Source organism: Acanthochromis polyacanthus, chromosome 3 (genome assembly GCF_021347895.1).
Source record: "Acanthochromis polyacanthus isolate Apoly-LR-REF ecotype Palm Island chromosome 3, KAUST_Apoly_ChrSc, whole genome shotgun sequence".
Classification (NCBI taxonomy): domain Eukaryota; kingdom Metazoa; phylum Chordata; class Actinopteri; family Pomacentridae; genus Acanthochromis; species Acanthochromis polyacanthus.
The window spans coordinates 44,024,261-44,048,393 of record NC_067115.1 but is presented as its reverse complement, the minus strand read 5'-3'; the positions used below and the strand labels follow the sequence as shown (position 1 = coordinate 44,048,393).

The 24,133-nt window shown below is 41.2% G+C and overlaps 2 protein-coding genes across 2 annotated transcripts in view; one reads left to right on the top strand and one right to left on the bottom strand.

Moving 5' to 3' along the window:
• LOC110970081 (nidogen-1-like) overlaps positions 1–14,560 on the top strand; it is a 77,753-nt gene extending 63,193 nt beyond the window's left edge. Inside the window, exons 19-20 of the mRNA XM_051945396.1 lie at positions 5,806–5,918; positions 12,287–14,560. Of these exons, the coding sequence (XP_051801356.1) occupies positions 5,806–5,918; positions 12,287–12,405 (232 nt within the window). The 3' untranslated portion in view covers positions 12,406–14,560. The remainder of the gene's footprint in view (positions 1–5,805; positions 5,919–12,286) is intronic.
• A 4,651-nt stretch (positions 14,561–19,211) lies between these two features.
• Positions 19,212–24,133, bottom strand: part of tbce (tubulin folding cofactor E) — a 43,617-nt gene continuing 38,695 nt past the window's right edge. Inside the window, exon 17 of the mRNA XM_051945407.1 lies at positions 19,212–19,830. Within this exon, the coding sequence (XP_051801367.1) occupies positions 19,735–19,830 (96 nt within the window). The 3' untranslated portion in view covers positions 19,212–19,734. The remainder of the gene's footprint in view (positions 19,831–24,133) is intronic.

Sequence of the window (24,133 nt, the reverse complement as noted above, 5' to 3'; positions counted from 1 at the left end):
GACTTTATTTAAGGGTCTTAGAGCGCCACACTGACTTTATTTAAGGGTCTTAGAGCGCCACACTGACTTTATTTAAGGGGTTTAGAGCGCCACACTGACTTTATTTAAGGGGTTTAGAGCGCCACACTGACTTTATTTAAGGTGTTTAGAGCGCCACACTGACTTTATTTAAGGGTTTAGAGCGCCACACTGACTTTATTTAAGGGTCTTAGAGCGCCACACTGACTTTATTTAAGGGTCTTAGAGCGCCACACTGACTTTATTTAAGGGTCTTAGAGCGCCACACTGACTTTATTTAAGGGGTTTAGAGCGCCACACTGACTTTATTTAAGGGGTTTAGAGCGCCACACAGCTGACTTTATTTAAGGGGTTTAGAGCGCCACACTGACTTTATTTAAGGGTCTTAGAGCGCCACACTGACTTTATTTAAGGGTCTTAGAGCGCCACACTGACTTTATTTAAGGGGTTTAGAGCGCCACACTGACTTTATTTAAGGGTCTTAGAGCGCCACACTGACTTTATTTAAGGGGTTTAGAGCGCCACACTGACTTTATTTAAGGGGTTTAGAGCGCCACACTGACTTTATTTAAGGGTCTTAGAGCGCCACACTGACTTTATTTAAGGGGTTTAGAGCACCACACTGACTTTATTTAAGGGGTTTAGAGCACCACACTGACTTTATTTAAGGGGTTTAGAGCGCCACACTGACTTTATTTAAGGGGTTTAGAGCGCCACACTGACTTTATTTAAGGGTCTTAGAGCGCCACACTGACTTTATTTAAGGGGTTTAGAGCGCCACACTGACTTTATTTAAGGGGTTTAGAGCGCCACACTGACTTCATTTAAGGGTCTTAGAGCACCACACTGACTTTATTTAAGGGGTTTAGAGCACCACACTGACTTTATTTAAGGGTCTTAGAGCGCCACACTGACTTTATTTAAGGGGTTTAGAGCGCCACACTGACTTTATTTAAGGGGTTTAGAGCGCCACACTGACTTTATTTAAGGGGTTTAGAGCGCCACACTGACTTTATTTAAGGGGTTTAGAGCGCCACACTGACTTTATTTAAGGGGTTTAGAGCGCCACACTGACTTTATTTAAGGGTCTTAGAGCACCACACTGACTTTATTTAAGGGGTTTAGAGCGCCACACTGACTTTATTTAAGGGGTTTAGAGCGCCACACTGACTTTATTTAAGGGGTTTAGAGCACCACACTGACTTTATTTAAGGGTCTTAGAGCGCCACACTGACTTTATTTAAGGGGTTTACAGCGCCACACTGACTTTATTTAAGGGGTTTAGAGCGCCACACTGACTTTATTTAAGGGTTTAGAGCGCCACACTGACTTTATTTAAGGGGTTTAGAGCGCCACACTGACTTTATTTAAGGGGTTTAGAGCGCCACACTGACTTTATTTAAGGGGTTTAGAGCGCCACACTGACTTCATTTAAGGGTCTTAGAGCACCACACTGACTTTATTTAAGGGGTTTAGAGCGCCACACTGACTTTATTTAAGGGGTTTAGAGCACCACACTGACTTTATTTAAGGGGTTTAGAGCGCCACACTGACTTTATTTAAGGGGTTTAGAGCGCCACACTGACTTTATTTAAGGGGTTTAGAGCGCCACACTGACTTTATTTAAGGGGTTTAGAGCGCCACACTGACTTTATTTAAGGGTCTTAGAGCACCACACTGACTTTATTTAAGGGTCTTAGAGCGCCACACTGACTTTATTTAAGGGTCTTAGAGCGCCACACTGACTTTATTTAAGGGGTTTAGAGCGCCACACTGACTTTATTTAAGGGGTTTAGAGCGCCACACTGACTTTATTTAAGGGTCTTAGAGCACCACACTGACTTTATTTAAGGGGTTTAGAGCGCCACACTGACTTTATTTAAGGGGTTTAGAGCGCCACACTGACTTCATTTAAGGGTCTTAGAGCACCACACTGACTTTATTTAAGGGGTTTAGAGCGCCACACTGACTTTATTTAAGGGTCTTAGAGCACCACACTGACTTTATTTAAGGGGTTTAGAGCGCCACACTGACTTTATTTAAGGGTCTTAGAGCGCCACACTGACTTTATTTAAGGGGTTTAGAGCGCCACACTGACTTTATTTAAGGGGTTTAGAGCGCCACACTGACTTCATTTAAGGGTCTTAGAGCACCACACTGACTTTATTTAAGGGGTTTAGAGCACCACACTGACTTTATTTAAGGGTCTTAGAGCGCCACACTGACTTTATTTAAGGGTCTTAGAGCGCCACACTGACTTTATTTAAGGGGTTTAGAGCGCCACACTGACTTTATTTAAGGGGTTTAGAGCGCCACACTGACTTTATTTAAGGGGTTTAGAGCGCCACACTGACTTTATTTAAGGGGTTTAGAGCGCCACACTGACTTTATTTAAGGGGTTTAGAGCGCCACACTGACTTTATTTAAGGGGTTTAGAGCGCCACACTGACTTTATTTAAGGGTCTTAGAGCGCCACACTGACTTTATTTAAGGGGTTTAGAGCGCCACACTGACTTTATTTAAGGGTCTTAGAGCACCACACTGACTTTATTTAAGGGGTTTAGAGCGCCACACTGACTTTATTTAAGGGGTTTAGAGCGCCACACTGACTTCATTTAAGGGTCTTAGAGCACCACACTGACTTTATTTAAGGGGTTTAGAGCGCCACACTGACTTTATTTAAGGGTCTTAGAGCGCCACACTGACTTTATTTAAGGGGTTTAGAGCGCCACACTGACTTTATTTAAGGGGTTTAGAGCGCCACACTGACTTCATTTAAGGGTCTTAGAGCACCACACTGACTTTATTTAAGGGTCTTAGAGCGCCACACTGACTTTATTTAAGGGTCTTAGAGCACCACACTGACTTTATTTAAGGGGTTTAGAGCGCCACACTGACTTTATTTAAGGGGTTTAGAGCGCCACACTGACTTTATTTAAGGGGTTTAGAGCGCCACACTGACTTTATTTAAGGGTCTTAGAGCGCCACACTGACTTTATTTAAGGGGTTTAGAGCACCACACTGACTTTATTTAAGGGTCTTAGAGCGCCACACTGACTTTATTTAAGGGGTTTAGAGCGCCACACTGACTTTATTTAAGGGTCTTAGAGCGCCACACTGACTTTATTTAAGGGTCTTAGAGCGCCACACTGACTTTATTTAAGGGTCTTAGAGCGCCACACTGACTTTATTTAAGGGTTTAGAGCACCACACTGACTTTATTTAAGGGTCTTAGAGCGCCACACTGACTTTATTTAAGGGGTTTAGAGCGCCACACTGACTTTATTTAAGGGGTTTAGAGCGCCACACTGACTTTATTTAAGGGGTTTAGAGCGCCACACTGACTTTATTTAAGGGGTTTAGAGCGCCACACTGACTTTATTTAAGGGGTTTAGAGCACCACACTGACTTTATTTAAGGGGTTTAGAGCGCCACACTGACTTCATTTAAGGGTCTTAGAGCGCCACACTGACTTTATTTAAGGGGTTTAGAGCGCCACACTGACTTTATTTAAGGGGTTTAGAGCGCCACACTGACTTTATTTAAGGGGTTTAGAGCACCACACTGACTTTATTTAAGGGGTTTAGAGCACCACACTGACTTTATTTAAGGGGTTTAGAGCACCACACTGACTTTATTTAAGGGGTTTAGAGCGCCACACTGACTTTATTTAAGGGGTTTAGAGCGCCACACTGACTTTATTTAAGGGGTTTAGAGCGCCACACTGACTTTATTTAAGGGGTTTAGAGCACCACACTGACTTTATTTAAGGGGTTTAGAGCGCCACACTGACTTTATTTAAGGGGTTTAGAGCGCCACACTGACTTTATTTAAGGGTCTTAGAGCACCACAATGACTTTATTTAAGGGGTTTAGAGCGCCACACTGACTTTATTTAAGGGGTTTAGAGCGCCACACTGACTTTATTTAAGGGTCTTAGAGCGCCACACTGACTTTATTTAAGGGGTTTAGAGCGCCACACTGACTTTATTTAAGGGTCTTAGAGCACCACAATGACTTTATTTAAGGGTCTTAGAGCACCACAATGACTTTATTTAAGGGGTTTAGAGCGCCACACTGACTTTATTTAAGGGGTTTAGAGCACCACAATGACTTTATTTAAGGGTCTTAGAGCGCCACACTGACTTTATTTAAGGGGTTTAGAGCGCCACACTGACTTTATTTAAGGGGTTTAGAGCGCCACACTGACTTTATTTAAGGGGTTTAGAGCACCACAATGACTTTATTTAAGGGTCTTAGAGCACCACAATGACTTTATTTAAGGGTCTTAGAGCACCACAATGACTTTATTTAAGGGGTTTAGAGCACCACAATGACTTTATTTAAGGGTCTTAGAGCACCACAATGACTTTATTTAAGGGTCTTAGAGCACCACAATGACTTTATTTAAGGGGTTTAGAGCGCCACACTGACTTTATTTAAGGGGTTTAGAGCACCACACTGACTTCATTTAAGGGGTTTAGAGCATCACAATGACTTTATTTAAGGGTCTTAGAGCGCCACACTGACTTTATTTAAGGGGTTTAGAGCGCCACACTGACTTTATTTAAGGGGTTTAGAGCGCCACACTGACTTTATTTAAGGGGTTTAGAGCACCACAATGACTTTATTTAAGGGTCTTAGAGCACCACAATGACTTTATTTAAGGGTCTTAGAGCACCACAATGACTTTATTTAAGGGGTTTAGAGCACCACAATGACTTTATTTAAGGGTCTTAGAGCACCACAATGACTTTATTTAAGGGTCTTAGAGCGCCACACTGACTTTATTTAAGGGGTTTAGAGCGCCACACTGACTTTATTTAAGGGGTTTAGAGCACCACACTGACTTTATTTAAGGGTCTTAGAGCGCCACACTGACTTTATTTAAGGGGTTTAGAGCGCCACACTGACTTTATTTAAGGGGTTTAGAGCGCCACACTGACTTTATTTAAGGGGTTTACAGTACCACACTGACTTCATTTAAGGGGTTTAGAGCACCCCCTCTTTACCTGATTTATTACACCCTTCAGAAAAATGCGGGCAAAAATCCTTGATTCCGCGGGCTAAAATCCTTGATTATGCGAATAAATATGCAGGGTTTTATGCCATTTTATGCGGGGAAATTGCGGAAAGTTGCAAAGTATGCGAATAGTTGTGAAATATGCAAAAAGAACTGGGGAAAAAAGGTGATTCTTCTCCTACATCCTGTCACTAGGCTACCCTTTTCCCTTCCGTTTGTCCTCGCTTCTGAAGTGCTGCAACACGGTTGATTTTCTTCGGTGCTCCAGAACGATGTTGCACGGGGTGCAAAAAAGTTTCCCCCCACTTTCGTGCAGTAAATCTGGGTACTGTTTTGCCCGGTCTCTGGCTGAAATATTCGTAGGTAAATGTGATCTTTGAGCATTCGCCATTCTTGTTTATCGTCTCTGAGCGCCGCTCCACATCAGCTCGTGCTTCTAGTGTGTGTGTGTGAATGCGCGAACTGATGACGTCAGGCCAGGCGTCACGTAAAAAGTCACTCACAACTCCATTTATATCGGTTATAGTTTTCTCATTTTATGCGGAAATTGTGAAATCAAGCAGGACCCACATATTTCTCTTATTTTTCGTGGAAATGTGAGATTCGTGCGGGAATTATGCGCTGTTTTGCGGGGATTGTGCGGCCTTTTGGGAAATAATTGACCCCCGCATAATCAGCGGCATTTTGGTGATTAATGCGGGAATTCATGCGATCGCATAATCATGTTTTTCTGGAGGGTCTAATTTATGTTTGGTTCTTCTACAGGGAGGCAGTAGTGGCCGTGGACCGTTACTCTGAGAGGGAAACAGAAGAGTTCCTGCCTCAGAAACGTTCTCGGGTCTACGGCATCACCACGACGCCGATACGGTGTCCTCAAGGTAGAGCTCTTCACCTGTCAGTCCTCCAGAGCAGTCGTAACGCATAGAGATCATCAGAGGTTTTAGTAATGTGGGAGATGAGACTCTTTACTTGTTTCTGGTGAGGTGGAAGGCTGGAGTCTAGTTCTAATCAGAAACATGCTGAGGTTAACTGGTGATTCTAAACTGTCTGTAGGTGTGAATGTGAGTGTGATTGTTTGTCTCTATGTGTAGCCCTGTGATAGACTGTTACCTGTCAGGTGTCCCCTGTCTTCACCCTCAGTCAGCTGGAATAGACTCCACCCTCCGTGACCCTGATGAGGATTAAACAGTGGATGGATGGATGATGGATGGATAATCAATGGATGATGGATGGATGATGGATGGATGGATGATGGATAGATGGATAATCAATGGATGGATGGATGATGCATGGATGGATAATCGATGGATGGATGCTGGATAGATGGATGGATGGATGATGGATGGATGAATGATGGATGAATGATGGATGGATGATGGATGGATGATGGATAGATGGATGGATGATGGATGGTTGGATGGATTTGTATTTCCTGCTGTGGCCAGTCAGAGTGTGCTGTGAAGAAGGGCTGCTGGTGAGCACAGGTTCTGGTTCTGGACTCTGTGGGGTCCAGGAAGCTGCACATAGCTCCCCCTAAACCCATCATCTGGGTTTTCTATTCTCTTGTTTTTAGTCAGATAAAGCAGATCCACCGTGTTCAGTGTGTGATTTTATGGCAGCTAGCACAAGAATCATCAATTATCAGCCTGGTAGTTATTTAATCAGATCCCAAAAAACAGCATCATTAAAGGTGTTTCTAAACAAATGAAAACATAAGTTTGAATATCAGATTCCACTAAATCCTACACGCTGGTCCTTCAAGGCCCGTTCACCTGGGACATGATGAAATTACTTCATTCCAGTATAGATTCAGCATTTGTCTGTAAATCAGAAAGAATCACCGGGTTCTAACTCTCCAGGGTTCTGTTAATAAACCATGTGATATTTGGTTATGTAAATAAACCAGATCTAAGGTTAAAATTAGAATGTTTTACCGAAAGCTATTTATTCTACATGTCTTACTCAGAAATCTCTCCTAAATAAAGCAGATCCTGTAGAAAACTTTGCTCCTCTAGGTACTATAGAAGAAGTGTTGGGTTTCTATGCAGTTTGGTCCAGCTCCAATGAGGAGGAAGGAAGTCTGCATAAAGGATGTCACAAAGCCCCAACAAACTAAATCAGTCAAGCTTTTTAACTTCAAATCACTGAAGAAAGGTTAAAAGTTTTCTGCCTCTTTGAGATAGTTCAGTTTGTCGTTGAGGACTTTCAGATCACTTCACAATGAGGCTCTCTGAGGACATTATCTGATTCATTACAGAACTAGAAATGACTTATTACTGCTGGGAAACGCTGCCGGTAGTATCAGTTTGTCGTGCTAATTGTTAGCTGTGAAAATACAGTATTGATATTGTAATTTCAATATATTTAAAAGCCCTGGATTCCATTTGTGATCACTACAGAGCAAACTTTTTGGTGGAACTCTATATGTTCTCCTGTGGGGCTGGATGGTCTGATCATCAGGGTTTAACCCAGTGGAAGCAGAACTCGGCTCAGTAAGTGTAGTAATTGATTCCAGAGCTTTAAAGCTATAAGCGTGGGAACTCCAGGCCGACGGGGCCTCAGGGAAGCCAGCTGTGGACATGGAGCCTCACAGCTGGCTCTGAGCCCTGAACTGTACAGCAGCAGGGTGTTCTGGGAAATGATTTCACCTGCAGGTTAGTCTGGAACATGAACGGGTGAATGAGTTTCAGCTGCAGATGATGAACTCTTCATCCACTTCCTGAAGCCGCAACACCAATATTTATATCTGTAGCTGTGTTTCTACACTCTGAGCCACCAGCCAGCAAGACATTTAATAAACACAACCAGTCAAAAGTCTGGACACACCTTCTCATTCAGTGGTTTTATCTTCACGACTATTTCCATTGTAGATTCTCACTGAAGGCATCAAAACTATGAATAAACACATCTGGAACTAGATGAGCCCTCAGTAGAGGGCAGAACCACGCCCTCTGCTGGCGAAAACCCTGTCCTCCCTATACAACCAATGCAATATGTATCAATTTTGATCATCCTACGTATCTCCCTCCCTACTTGATCTGCTGACCTGTAACTCCACAACTGAGCAGGGGACCTCAGACTGATCTTCAGTGCCAAGTTTGATTATCCTGACTTCCGCGGTTGCAGAGATATCGGACCGGACATAGCCACATGCATACATACATAAATACATACATACTTACCCAGCCAGATACCGCACCAAATACAATAACCCCGCCGACGTACCCGTCGGGCGTGGTTAATTATGTAGGAAACAGAAAAGAGTGAAAAAAGTCAGAACATGTTTTATATCTTAGATTCTTTAAATTCATTTGTAGTTTTGATGCCTTCAGTGAGAATCTACAATGGAAACAGTCATGAAGGTAGAACTATGAAATGAGAAGGTGACTGGTAGTGTAGGTGTAGATGACAACATGGTGGAAACCTCACATCTTTAACTGACGTCTCTCTTTGCAAGGAGTTTGGTGTTAAACTCAACAGCTTCACACTAGAAAATGGTTTCACTTCACAACCCTGAGCTTAGCTAGTTCAGGACTTAGATTTGGTAAAAGACATGACAGGAGGCTCCACATGACTGATCTAAGAGCAAGAAGTAGGATTTCTAGAAACACACTCATGAAGAATGAACACTGCCTCTAAAGCAGGTGTTGTGGCATTTTAAGGTTGAACAAATGATAAAATCAGACCAACAGCACATGTGAATCAAATTTAAGAACTAACAATGATAAGATTGGAAGATGTAACGTCTCAAACGTAGTTATGAAGACACTAAATAGTCCTGTGGAAAGCCCATGTAAGACATAAGACAGGAAGTTCAGGCTGTCTCTTCATCTGAACTCGTGAGTTGAAAACCAAGGTCAGCAGAAATAATGCCAACCTCAGTCAGTCAGTAGCATCCGATGAAATCAGCGACATGAATGAAGTTCTTCATCCAGCTCCTTCTGTCCAGCATTGCATTCAAAAGTTCTTTGACATCCAGACCAGTGTCTTCTTCTAGAACCTTCCAGCTCTACTGATAGTATCAGGTTTCCATGACAACGACCAGCTGCTTTCGTTGTGTCTCCACATGTCCATCCTGGGCTGGTCAGCATTGTCTAATGATGATGTAGACCATATAGCAACTTGTTGGTGAGGTGTGATTCCCAGGAGATGTTTTGTTCCATACGTAGCATTCTGGTCTCAGATCCACCAATTCTTTTTGAGAGTTTAATGCCCCCAAGCTTTACCAGTTTTGGTTTCTATATCATGTGCTGTGTTGGTGGAACCTCCAAGGTCTAGGAAATTGTCAACGTTTTGGGATTTCTGATCCATCTAGTGCTGCAATGTCTCCTCAGATGTTGGATTAAGGTGCATGAACTGCGTCCAATCTATCTTGTTTCTCTACCCGATGCAGAAGGTCTTCTGCTCCACTGAGAGTGTTTTCCAGGAGGGCAATGTCATCTGTCAATGCAAGTTCTGGGAGGACTTCTTCAGGGAGTCTTCTACTTTGACGACGCTTTAGGGTCAGACCATCGGAGGGTAGATTGCATTCCACAGTGTACAACCCCTAGCATAAAGTATGGAATCACCAGTCTTGGACGAGCACTCACTCAGACGTTTTATTCTGTAGATCAAACTCAGATAAAAAGCATGAAACAGTCGTAAGGTCATTCCAAAGTGCAACATCTTGGCTTTCAGAAACACTAAAAGAAATGAAGAAAAAACATTGTGCTGGTCAGTAAATGTTACTTTTATAGAGCAAGTGCAGGGAAATAAATATGGAATCACTCAATTCTGAGGAAAAAAATATGGAATCACTCCATTTTGGACAGCTTTCTTATCACTTCAATTGAAAAAATGTTTGGGGATGATGAAATCATTTTCCAAGATGACAATGCATCATGCCACAGAGCAAAAACTGTGAAAGCATTCCTTGGAGAAAGAGGCATCCAGTCAATGTCATGGCCTGCAAATAGCCCAGATCTCAACCCAATTGAAAACCTGTGGTGGAAATTGAAAAAAATGGTCCACAGCAAGGCTCCGACCTGCAAAGATGATCTGGCAACTGCAATCAAAGAGAGTTGGCACCAGATTGATGAAGAATACTGTTTGTCACTCATCAAGTCCATGCCTCAGAGACTGCAAGCTGTCATAAAAGCCAGAGGTGGTGCAACTAAATACTACTGATGTCTTTTGATTGTTTTTTCTTTGTCTGTTTTTCATGATTTCATATTTTTTCCTAAGAATTGAGTGATTCCATATTTTTTCCCCTGTGCTTGGTCTATAAAAGTAACATTTACTGACCAGCACAATGTTTTTTCTTCATTTCTTTTAGTGTTTCTGAATGCCAAGGAGTTGCACTTTTGAAGAACTTCATTATTGTTTCATGCTTTTTATCTGAGTTTGTTCTACAGAATAAAATGTCTGAGTGAGTGCTCGTCCAAGACTGGTGATTCCATACTTTTTGCTAGGGGTTGTATACTCTGAGCAGAGGATGAAGAGGAAAATGTGTGAGAGGGTCTCCTTGGAGAAAGAGCCGGGTTCTGCTCAGGGTTTTTTTCCCTGTTAAAAGGGTGTTTTCTTGCCACTGTCGCCTTGGGGCTTGCCCTGGGGGTCAGGCATATGGGTTCTGTAAAGCGTCATGAGACAATTTGACTGTAATTGACGCTATATAAATAAAATTTAGTTGAACTGAATTGAACTGGATTGAATTGACTTGAACTCTGGTGTCTATGGAGAAGAGATCTGTGAGGCCCTCAGGAGCCTTGACTACCAGACGTGTTAACAAACATAACTTTTATTGGTTCAACAATAGGAGGAGGGATTCCATGCCAGTAGAATTTGGAACGTTTTGTTTCTGTCAATTGAGTCGAAAGCCTTCAGTGAAAACCAGTATTGCTTCCTTCTTGTGGTTTATTTCCTCTTCAATGATTCTTCTAAGAGTAGTTGAGTGAGGTTACATAAATCCATTTCGACCTGGAGTAGATCGTCAGTGACTGCTCTGATTCTGTTGAGGATCATCAATGCTAACCTAGCAGAGATAAAAGAGAGCCAACTTTTCATACGACTACATCATATATATCCTGATTGGGTTGTGGCTTCCAGAACAGAGCAGGAGTGTTTAGATGAAGTTTGCATCGGTATAAAAGACGATGTAACGCTTTGTGTAGTCAGTTCAAATCTGGAGGTTTTGCTCATGTTTGTTCTTCCAGCCTCTTGACTGAATCGACTTTATTCACATCAGACTCTGAAGACTCTTGAAAACTTTCTGAGAACTCTGTTTGATCCAGAATTGATTTTTGACTATATTTTGTAGACATGCAAAGCTGCCTGACCATCACCAGCTCTTAGCAGGCAGACTGAGTCACAACACTGGACTCATGTCTGTTAACCTGACAGCCTGTGAATCAGTTTCATGTTTAGCTGGTTACCCCTGGAGCATCACAGACAGAACGTCCTGGGTTCTAATCGGCTCCAGGGTGGACTCCACCAACATCCCTGCATCCTTTTCCATCTTTGTAAAGACCCACAGTCAGATTTTCCAGTTTCTCTGGTCTTTCCATGAGGATAGGTTCAAACTGGAGAAAGTTCTGGTTTCCACAAGTCATTTTATTCTGACATTCATGCAGTTTGTATAACCGGAAATCTCAGTTTCAGTTTAGTTTCAGTGATCCCATGTAAACATGATTTTTAGTAAGGTGTGTGTCAGTGATCACAGGTGTGTAATACTACATTAGGCGCTTTTCCACCAGCATCGACTCGACTCATTTTAGGTGGTTTTCCATTACATTGAGCACCACCTCATCATGGGTGGAGTCGTTGTAGCACGGCGGCCCGGAAGTCCTTTAACGTCATACATGTGTGACACAAACGTGACACAACAATGGAGGACATGGAGGCGAAGCTACACCTGCTGCTCCGTTTTTGGCTTTTTGTCAGATTAAAGTAAAAGAAGAGTCAGAGAACCATGACTGTTGCCAGTTTTTGTTTTAAATGACGGTTTGGTTTTGGTGAAGGAGTCGCTCTAGTGTGTCATCACTCCCTGTCCAATCAGAGGCCTGCAATCTGTAGACGTCACATTATCGGCTCCAATCAGCTCTCTGGGAACCCCGGCCCAGTAGGAACTAAAACAGTAGCTGGTACCAGGAACTACGTCCTGATGGGAAACCTCACAAACCCAGTAGAGTAGCTGCTGGTGGAAAAGCTCCATCTGTCTTTGTAAAGTGTCCTGTGGTGTCCAGACCTGCTAACTCTCCTCTCCTTCCAGTCTTTAACTACTGCTCCAACAACGCCGGCTGTTCTCACCTGTGTCTGCCGCGGCTCGGAGGCTTCACCTGTCGCTGTCCGGACGCTGCTGACGGTCGGTGTGAGGAGAGGAACCCCTGAGCTGCTGCTGGAGATAAAACACAACACAACTAACGGATCTCTTTGTGTTTTCTACTTTTCTTACTTGAAGTGAACGTTTCTACAATCATTTAGAGTCTGGTGCTTAAACCGCTCTGGATATACGACATCATGATTTCACTGCTGGAGCGGCTGACTCCAGATCAGGTTTTATCTGCTTCTAGTCTCCTTCTTTAGGAGTTCAGTCCAAAATAATAATAAAAAAAGACAGATGACAGATTTTCTCCAGACAGCAGGTGACTGACCAGGTGAGACGTTTTTTAAAAAGGTACTGAATGGTTCAGGTTTTGTTTATAGCTTTTATTTTTAACTCGTCTTTTCTAACATTTCCGACAGATTTGTGTGAGAAACACAAATGTTTGACGTGTAGAGAAATGCCTTAAAGGTTTGTGAGAACGTCTTTTTGTTGTTTAGTTCAGCAGGATGTTCTGTTCAGGTTAAAATGAAGTCTTTCAACCACATCTCTTGACTTGATCAGAACTCCATGTCATGACTTGTTGACAATTCCACCAAACAAACGGTGCTTAAAGTGGTTCTACTTCAGACAGATCTATGTGACTCACTTCTGTTTAATAACGGATGATAAACCACTAACAGCTGTGATCACAGATGACACTCTTCCTGTTTCATTGGTGAACATTAATGAGAACAATCTCACCAAACACCAAGATTAGATGATCTGCTATGAGTAAATGTTTTTCTTGTTATCAGTATAAATGTATTCTATAGTTTAGCATTCCTACATGATCAGATTATAACTGTTTTTTATAGTTGCTTTCTCTGCTTTTTGGAGGTTAATAGAACCACTGGGCAGGTCTGAAGGCTTTTAAAGACTTACAGGATTCATTTAGTGTTTATTCTAAAACCTGCAGTGTATTTTTGATATGAACTTGTAAATAATTACCTGATATTCTCAGACTGTTTTAAATGGTGCTAATGTTTTCCTGAAACCTACATGATGATGATGATGATGAGTGCAGATCACATTTGTTTTACAGAGATGATTCGTCTCCATCACTGGTACAAATCATCAACAGTGAAAGTACAGACACAACTATTCTAACGCTTCTGAAGCCATATTTCTAATCATCGGGTATGGAAGACACTCACTGCTACGATTAAAATGAAAAGTTTTCATCAAACAGAATCAGATGGTTTTGGTCATAAATCAACAATCTCAACAAGGACTGTTTAGTTTCCATGAGAAATCAGAAAAAATGCAGTTTTTCTTTTAGTACTCATAGTACACTGAAAACTTTCATTTAAATTGAAATAAAATTACAAAAAGTAAAACAAACATTTTTCAATCATTTCATGTTAATATTGCTTCCAAAGCTCTGTCATAAATAAAAATACTTCCATCCTCTGCACCAAAACAAACACTGCGTTGTACCGTAAAGTCCAGATGTTCTGTTTTAGATCGAAAAACTCAAAACCTCAACCAATATCAGATAGTAAAGTCAAAAACAATATTTAGTTTTATAAATATATTGAGACTATCATCTTGAATATGTTCTTTTTTGTTGTTTTTTGTTTTATTTTTCAAACCCTAAAAATCCATGTTAGTCAAGAAATATTTAAATTTGGTCATTGATCAGAAATATTGACTAAGACATAGGTCAGTGTTCTCCTTCACATGACAGAATTCATCGTTCCTTTGCTCATGTTTTCATTGGATTTTTGGTCTCTTAATATTCTCTGTTTTATTTCTCCAGTACTTACAGACTCCATCAGTGATCTTAGTCTCTGTTTAATCAGATCTGGCAACATGTTAGGAAACTATTAGAGAACTTTCAACCTAAAACACAGGAAAAAAAAACAATGAAAAGATTTGTAAATGGCTGATAGATGGAGTTCTGTGACTCTAGAGCTGCTCACTTGAAGTCAAATATTGTCCAGATTATGATGTCATATTGTTCAGTTCTTAGCCACAGTTACAGCTCAGTTGTTCACAGCAGGACATTGCTGAGTGTTGTTGTAGGGACCTACAGGCTGGTTTTATGTTTTCTGAGCATCATGTCAGGTTACAGAGCTGATCCAGGAGCTACAAGGAGCTACTTCATGCGTTAACTGACCGTCTGCCAAAGAGGTAACACAAACAGTCTGTACAGCCTCAATAAAACTGTTTTTTTCAGTATATCAGTCTGGTGTCTTCTGTTTCATGTAATCTCTCCTTCCCTATTGGCTGGTTAGCTTCAAATCGCAACTGAAAATTGAATATCAGATAGTCTTGAAAGGTCTCCATCTCCATGACTGTGGATTTTGACCGAGGCCCAGACTTAAGGAAACATCATCAGAAGCTTCTGCTAGTGTTACCTGCTTGGGTTATGGTGCAAAGTGGTGGGACCAGTTGGGCGATGGTCGGGGACCAGTACCACATGGGTACCAATCAGCCGCCCCCTAATGGCGCTTTTCCACCAGCACCAGCACCAACTTGACTTGGTTTAGGTGGTTTACCATTCCAGTTGAGTTCCACCTCATGGTGGGTGGAGTTATCGTAGCACGGTGGCTCGGTCATGGAGTTAGCGCTGATGGCTAACCAGCTAGCTTAGTGTCTGCAAACAGGAGACAAAAAGAAATAAAACCAATAAAAACCACTGAATAAGAAGGTGTGTTCAAACTTTCGACTGGTTCTGTACACCGTGTCCCAAACGTTCCTTCTCTCCAGAAAAACAAAGCTCAAAGACTGATAATCAATAACCAGTATTTCCTCCTTCAACTCTGATCAGTCTTCAGTCTTTTGTGGATGGTTCTCTCTTCTAGAGTTGAGGTGTTCCATGGAGGTCGGTGGTGGACTGGTAAAGATGTTCAGGGGTCTCCAGCAGTTCTCAGTTGGGTTGAGGTCAGTCTGGGTTCCATTCCTCCTTAAATCCAGGTAGAAGCTCAGAACACCGTTACTGAGTCATACTGGATCCATCTACATAAAAACCAAATCTGAAATTTGGAAAAGTGATATTGATGTTCCCTCAGAACTGGAAATCTATTTGGTCCAATATTGTCATTTCATCTAGAAATCCAAACCATCAGATGATCCACTATAAATGTATCCATCGGTTCTATTTTACACCTCAAAGATTTCATCAAATGAAACTCAAAAATAACCCATTTTGTGATTTCTGTCCAGGCAATGCCATCAGTGCATATTTTATTTAGTTTGGCAGTGCCCGGAAGTTAACAGTTTATGGAAGAACATTTCAAGTATATTATCTGATGTAATGGAGAGAGCTGTTCCTTCTTCACTGTCTTTACTATTATTTAATGACATTTCTTTTCTGAAATTAACACGAAATAAAAGCCGTCTTCTGTTGGCTGGACCCACAGCAGTCAAAAGGATGATCGCTTGCCGCTGGAAAACCCCACATAAACTGTCAACCAAGGAATGTCTTTCTTCTTACAACGACATCGCACAGCTAGAGCTGACCACCGCATGATTACAGTCAACTAAAGCACAAAATATTAACTGTTGGTCAAACCTGATGGAAAAAATGAGAGCTTATTATGAGAGCTATGCTTCAATTTTAATTTCTGGGTGTGCAATGAATTATATCCTTATTTTTTTGATTTTGTTACCTATACAAGATACCGTACATATGTGTTTGCATGAACTGATGCATTGTTATGTGTACAGCCATATTGAGATTTCTGGGTTAGGCTAGAATGAGTGAGTGAATGAATGATGTATGAGGATTTGTGTTTTTTTCTCTGCCCCTTCATTGCGTAGGCATGTATTTTATTATTATTTTTATTTATTTATTTTTTTGCTTGAATAGTTTTGTGCATTTCATATGGTAGCTGGGAGTAGAGTGGGTGGACGAGGGTTAATTAGGTGAAAACAAAGACAACAAAGGCAGTTACCTTCTATTAGTTAGGCGGATAAGACCCAAATTCGGGGTCGATAGTTCACTTTTTCAGGAAAGCACCAAATTTGGTACCGACATAGTATATGATCATACAATTGATTTAAGAGGAGTATCCCAAAAATCTAAGCCCCCTGGTGGTCGCCATCTTGAATTCAAATATGGCCGCCTTGCTAAACCTATTTATGTAATATCTCCCTTAATACAGCAGATACAAAGTTACTTTCAAGATCTACCCCCATTGTTTAAGGGTCTGCGGATTCAATAAAGCCATTTATAACAGTGTTATATATAACAGCCACCAGGGGGCTTAGATTTTTGGGGTACTCCTCTTAAATCAATTGTATGGTCATATACTATGTCTGTACCAAATGTGGTGCTTTCCTGAAAAAGTGAACTATCATTTGACTTATCTGCCTAACTATATGCTAACCCTATCGCTGGGTTTATTTTCTTGTCTTTCCATTTCCTTTCTCATTTGTCTTAACTGCTGTCTGTTAAAAATCAATAAACATTTGATCACAAAAAAACAAAAAACAAATCTGAACGTCTCAAACATTTTCCGTTCAGTCACAGGCTCTGATGTTTTCCTCCTGACCTAAACAGGAAGTAGAACCTTTTCTAGAATGTTGCTGGTCTACTATTGTGCATTAACAGAGGAACCTTGAGGAACAATGAGCAGCTCTGAGAGACCTGAAGCAGACGTAGACCTCCAAACCAGACTATGGACACTGGATTCCACCATCAGAAGATGGAACTGTTCCACCATCATCTGTATGGACACGGTGGTTTCAGAAATCAGAAGTGAGGACGTTCATCAGAGAAGATCCAGTTCTCTATTCTGTAGGAGTCAGAGTTCTGGACTTCTTTGTAAAGCCAGTCTCTTCTCCTTCTGCAGTTTGGTGAGTCGTGGGGTACGTTGCCGCTTAAAGCTTTCAGCTCAATGTTTCTGTTAAATAACTCAGAGCTCTTAGAAACATCTTCTCCAAGGTTCTTCAGCCTCTAACTGAGTCGCTGGTATGACTGGTGTCTTTTACCCTCCACCTTCTCATCAGATCCTTGGTTCTTAGTCCAGATGGACGTCCTGAGTGAAGCGAGTCTTTGAAGGATCCTCCTTTGTTGGACCTTTGCCACCACTTCTGCTCCCAGAGGATTCTTGTACCAAGAAGAAGGGATTCTTATTCTACCAAGAACTTCAGCTTCCTGATGACCACTTTTTCTTGCATTTAAAGACCAATGTCCTGTAGACAAATCTCAGACTCGGGAAGAGGAACTTCTCCACCCTTACTCTTGGCCATAGTAACATTTCCAAAGTTTGGTTGTGAGTTTAATGACTTTGGTCTAGCAAGAAGTTTATCTACTGGGACCTGACAGTTTGACCAGACCAACAACCAAACCAGATTGAAAAGATGAACCGGATTAACCAGGTGGAACCCATTTAGATGACAAACATCTAAATACAGTGAACCCTCGTTTATCGCGGGGGTTACGTTCCAAAAAGAACCCACGATAGGCGAAATCCGTGAAGTAGTCAGCTTTATTTTTTACAGTTATTATACAATACTGCACCTGGGGGAGCGCTGCAGCTGCAGCCAGGTGGACGCCGCGGCGGTACTCTTGCCTCAGAGAGCGGCCGGCTGAATCAATCGGAGCAGTCGGGGGTGGGGAAGGCTCGCGCCTGCGCTCTTCTCCTGGGGAGCGCGGCTGCAGTGGCCAGAGACGGCTGGGGACCACGTCCACTGTCCGGTTGACGGCGGGGGAAAAGAAGGCTGCTCCGTCAGCTCCGTCTTTCAGGGTGTCTCACTACATGGAGAACAAGGAGAGAAATGATCCAGCGCTCCACAGCAGGCAGCGCTGGCCTGTATGGCAGAGGAGACGAGGCGCGGAGACTGTTCACGTTGGTCAGTCCCTGAGCCAATCAGGACGCAGAACACAATGAACTGTTTAAAAAAAGCATAAAAAAACTGCACTAAAAAAATCCGTGAAACAGGGAAGCCGTGAAAGGTGAACCGCGTTATAGCGAGGGTTCACTGTACATCATAGATGTAGTCCAGTGGGGAGAACCAACTTTTGGAACTCGGCGTCTACTAACTTTTTCTATGTAAGCCTGAAGCGATCTTTAAAAGTCTCTCATGGTTGGTAGAAGGTATATTTTTAATAGCCTGTGTAACAGGCTATTGGTCGTTAGGGGCCAGACTGAGGTGGTTGTAGCCTCCACTGCACATCAGACATGTGTTCACTGTCCACAGACGTCCTCAGTAGGTCTAAAACTATGTTGGTCCTCACAAACATATCTATGAGTACATATATACACAGTCATATCTCTGTTACTTCAGTGACTTACAATCATTCCTGGAGACCGATCCTGTAAACCAAGACTTCGCCCCAACATTGACTGCTTTATGTTGTTTAGTCTGTAAACATCCCTAAAACATGAACAATCCAAAAAGACATTTGTTCCAAGTGTCCTTGAGACCCTGTAGAGGGATTCAACTCTGAAAATGTGTCCTCTGCTGCCATCTGCTGGTAAACGTCACTTTGCTCCATCCATCACTGGACACAGAAAGATATGTACTGCAGTAAAACACAGGTGGTTTCTCTGTGTTTGCAGCTCATAAAAGTTTGATCAATTACCAGTAAACTTTAGGAGATCCCATATTAAAGCCCTGTCTGCAGTGAGAAGAACCTCAGCCGAGCTCTCTCTGAAGAATGCAACGGGATACAGTCAGAAGGTCAGAAACCTCCAGAAAGGGAAGCATTTGGAACAGCAGGGTTGGCATCATCTGAGCTAAGTGCTCGCTAACGTCCAGATACTGATCAGGATGGAGTCCATCAGGTGATTATGGAGTGCTGTTTATGTTCTGTAGCTTGCTTCACACAAACTGTAAAAGAAACCATCTGAAATACAAACACTCAACTGAACAAACAGAAGCCAGTAAAAGGTCTCTGGTTTATTAGGTTTTTAAATGTCATTTCATTTGATATGATTCTGTGATGACTGACAACACAATCCTGAACGAAAATCAAGCCGACAAATCAGCATGCAGCAGAAAACAGTTATTATTATTATTATTATTTCGGCTGTAGTAGAAAAGTTGCTGCATGAATAAAAACTAAACGCCTGAAGCCCCATTCAGAGGTCATCTACGTGGAGGTGGGGTGGCTTTAATAGGACTCTATTCCACTCTGCAGCATCTACAAGTCCTTTTCAGGCCTGTCCTCAGGATTATTTGCTGCTGAAACCTCCGTCTCTCAGTGCATTTGCTGCTCATGAAGTCATTTAAATCCTGCATGTTGAAGTGATCTTCTACACTCCACCGTGGAACACGTCTCTGCCAGTCTGATGGAAACATCTCCTGCAGCTGATCCTCCTCTCAGAGTCAGTCTGTGGTTCTCCTCCAATAATGATGGAAGACAGAACCAGCTGAGGTCCATCAGAAGACTCTGGTCTGGGTCAGGACCAGCGGACCAGAACCTGGTCTCCGTCCTCGATGGAGTAAAACTGGAGCGTCTTCAGGTCGCTGTCGATCTCAAACTCTGTCCCCACCATCTGCAGAGAGGAGAGACTTTTCATCTTTAAAAGTTCTGGTGATGTAGAAAGAAGGAAGTTCTTCCTCCAGAAACACCTTAAAGCTCCACTGAAGTCTGCTGCTGATCACATGAACAAAGAAAAGACTTGGAGAAGGTTCTGAATGACCAGAAACATGTTTGGAGCACAATAAGTGAAGAACACCAACGCTACCACCAAGCATGGTGGTGGCAGTATCATGCTCTGGGCTGTTCTGTTGTCAGTGGAGCTTTGCAGAAAATAAACAGAATAATGAAGGAAAACCTTCATATTGTTCAGGAAAACTAAAAACCATCAGCTTGAAAGTTTGGTCTTCCAACAGATGATGATCCCAGACACATGAAACGGATAAATCAGACCAGAACTAAGGTTCTAGAACAGACTGTAGGTTCTGGACGTAAACCCATTAAAACCTGTGGACTGTGATGAGGAAACCAGTCTGAGTCTGAAGGACAACAGTCTAGTTTAACTCGACCAATTCTGTCTAGAGGAACGTTCAAAGATGCACCAGAAGCTCATGGACGGCTGACAGAAGGTCACTGGATGTATGTTTATGACCCAACAGGTTTAGATTATATCTAACAGGATAGTTTAGTGTCTTTACTGGAGGTCCAGGTGTCGTACTTAGGTAGTGCTGGACATTTCTTACTCTTTTTAAATGTATTTTTCAAACCACTTTATATTGAGTTGTTTACAGTGTGTCAGTACAGTATTTATTCATTTTCATTTCTCATGCTTGTACATATTGTTAAAATTATTACTATTTCATTATTGTTTTCTTATTATTGCTATGTTTATTTGCTAAATATGCAATGTGAATTTCCCCAGGCGTGGGGAGCAATAAAGGATTATCTTATCAACAATTTACATTTTTAATAGAGATTGATCGGAATTAATTGCATTGCAATGCATCAAATTAAATACGTCATTTCAAAGTAATGTATTCTGCACTTTAAAGTTCTGCTATATGAACACAAATGCAGTCACATTTGGTTTGCAAACATTTTAAACAGATAAAGAGCTTTTTAACAGCAGTATTCCCGTTACACAGCAGCAGTTAAAACATTTCTAGTAAATCTCAACCTAAACTTTAACCCTCATGTCGTCCTGTGGGTCAAACTGACCCGTTTTAAGGTTTGAAAATGTGGAAAAATAATATATTTCCACAGTGAAACTTCTGATGTCCACATTTTCAACATTTTTGGGAAATCTTTGAACATTTTTTGGTGGAAAATAGGAAATGCTAAAAATGGTTCTTAAGAACATTCACATAAAAATCAACCAAATCCAGCGAATTTCGCCGGATTTTGGTTGATTTTTATGTGAATGTTCTTAAAGGAAGTATTAGAAGTTTTACTGATATATATGGAATCACTGTAGATATTTTTTTAGGATTTTTTGGAAGATTTTTACTCATTTTTTAAAAATATTTGCAAGAATAATTTGGGGGATTTTTTAAAATAAAACTTTTACGGAATTATTGGAATTTTATTTCTGAGGGTTTTGCAAATTTTCAGAAATTTAGGGATTTTTTTTGCTGAATATTTTGGTCTTTTTCATACAAGGAAACAATATTTTTTGGTGCCTGTAAATGAGGCCAACAGGACAGTTAATGGAATCAAACTGAAGCTATTTGCCCCAGCAGGGCATTAAGGTTTATCTGGTTTGTTGTAGAAAAAAACGTTGACCTCAGAGTCCAGAGATCAGACCATCAGAACAGGAACCCAGCAACAGAAGGTCAACATTTCTAAATCTTATTCTGATTTGTCTGAACAGGACCCAGCAGAAACAGTTTTATTTTATCAGGAAGCAGCAGAACCAGTCTGTGGGGAACAACGTCCTGTTTCTGGGTCGTTCAACCTCAGAACGTTCCTCAGACCAACATCTTCCACTAAACCAATCAGAATACAGTCTGTAGATAACTACCTAGCTGTAGCATTTGTTAGCTCGTCTTGTTCTAGTCCATCTCTACTTCATCCATCCAGTCTGAAGCCTCCTGGTAGTTCAGAGACGTGATGACGTCCATCACCAGACCTCATCTTCTCCACCAAACACCCTTTATTAACATCTAGTTAATCTGTGCAAGTGTCAGTTTTCTACACCCAAGAAACATTCATTTGTGTCTTAGAATTAAATTAAAAAAGAAGTAATAATCTGGAAACCATCGTATTCTTCCAGGAAATATTCCAGATGTGGATTCATCTGCTGAATCACCTCCATGTTCCATCTATCAGGTCAACAGATCTTCATTAGGGTCTTTAACCTCTTAAATTAGACTCAAGAATCTAAACTTTAAGGCACAAAGTGGAACAAAAAAAGTGACAAATAGACAAAATGGCAGAAACATATTTAACGTTTTGAGCCAAATCAACTAAAGTCTAAGAAGTCGTCATTGTTTCTACATTTTATTCAAATGTCTTAAAGAAAACATGTCGATGCCGTCAAGACTTCTCTATCAGGGTCTTTATTAAACTCTAAAAAAATGTGGTTCAAGAATCTAGAATGAGTCTGAAATTCATAACTTTCCAACATTTTCAATGACACATTCTTTGTGTCTGTAGTTTCCAGAGTCTTTTTCAGGTTATTATCTGACACTGAGTCTGGTTTTGTTCTGGTTTGTGGATCCAGACCTCCTGATCCACGGTTAGTCTAGATTCAGAGCCGGAGAGCAACAGACTCTCACTAGAATAATGATAGAAAAATGCGTTGTTGTCGTTTTGTTTCTCATTTTTGTCGTCTTGTGTCTCATTTTCGTCACTTTGTTTCTTACACTGCTCAAAAAAATTAAAGGAACACTTTGAAAATACATCATATTTCAATACGGGGGAAAAACGCTTGGTGCACTTGAGAATGTGCTGGGAGACACAGCAAACCTTCTGGTAATGGCACGCATTGATGTTTCATCCTGGAGGAGTTGGACTGTCTGTGGAACCTCTGTAGGGTCCAGGTATCGCCTCATGCTACCAGAAGTGACTCTGACCCTAACCAAATGCAAAACTAGTGAAAAACAGTCAGAAAACATTAGGAAGGAAAAAAATGTCAGTGTCCTTCACCTGTAAACTCATTCCTGTTTTGGGGGTTGTCTCATTGTTACCCCTCTAGTGCATCTGTTGTTAATTTTATGAACACCAAAGCAGCTGAAACTGACTAAAAAGCTCCTCAGTTACTTATTGACCAGATCAGTATCCCACATGTTTCACTGATTTGATGCAATACTTAGATTAAAAAGTGTTCCTTTCATTTTTTTGAGCAGTGTATTTTTGTTTTGTTTCTCATTTTCGTCGTTTTGTCTCATTTTTGTCATTTTGTTGTTTTGTGTCTCATTTTTGTCACTTTGTCATTTTTGTCGTTTTGTGTCTCATTTTTGTCACTTTCTCATTTTTGTCATTTTGTGTTTCATTTTTGTCGTTTTGTGTCTCCTTTTTGTCAATTTTGTCATTTTGTGTCTTGTTTATGTCATTTTGTGTCTCATTTTTGTCACTTTGTTTCTCATTTTTGTTGTTTTGTTTCTCGTTTTTGTCGTTTTGTCTCATTTTTGTCACTGTTTCTCATTTTTGTTGCTTTGTTTCTCATTTTTGTTGTTTTGTTTCTCGTTTTTGTCGTTTTGTCTCATTTTTGTCACTGTTTCTCATTTTTGTTGCTTTGTTTCTCATTTTTGTTGTTTTGTTTCTCGTTTTTGTCGTTTTGTCTCATTTTTGTCGTTTTGTGTCTCATTTTCGTCACTTTGTTTCTTACACTGCTCAAAAAAATTAAAGGAACACTTTGAAAATACATCATATTTCAATACGGGGGAAAAACGCTTGGTGCACTTGAGAATGTGCTGGGAGACACAGCAAACCTTCTGGTAATGGCACACATTGATGTTTCATCCTGGAGGAGTTGGACTGTCTGTGGAACCTCTGTAGGGTCCAGGTATCGCCTCATGCTACCAGAAGTGACTCTGACCCTAGCCAAATGCAAAACTAGTGAAAAACAGTCAGAAAACATTAGGAAGGAAAAAAATGTCAGTGGCCTTCACCTGTAAACTCATTCCTGTTTTGGGGGTTGTCTCATTGTTACCCCTCTAGTGCATCTGTTGTTAATTTTATGAACACCAAAGCAGCTGAAACTGACTAAAAAGCTCCTCAGTGACTTATTGACCAGATCAGTATCCCACATGTTTCACTGATTTGATGCAATACTTAGATTAAAAAGTGTTCCTTTCATTTTTTTGAGCAGTGTATTTTTGTTTTGTTTCTCATTTTCGTCGTTTTGTCTCATTTTTGTCATTTTGTTGTTTTGTGTC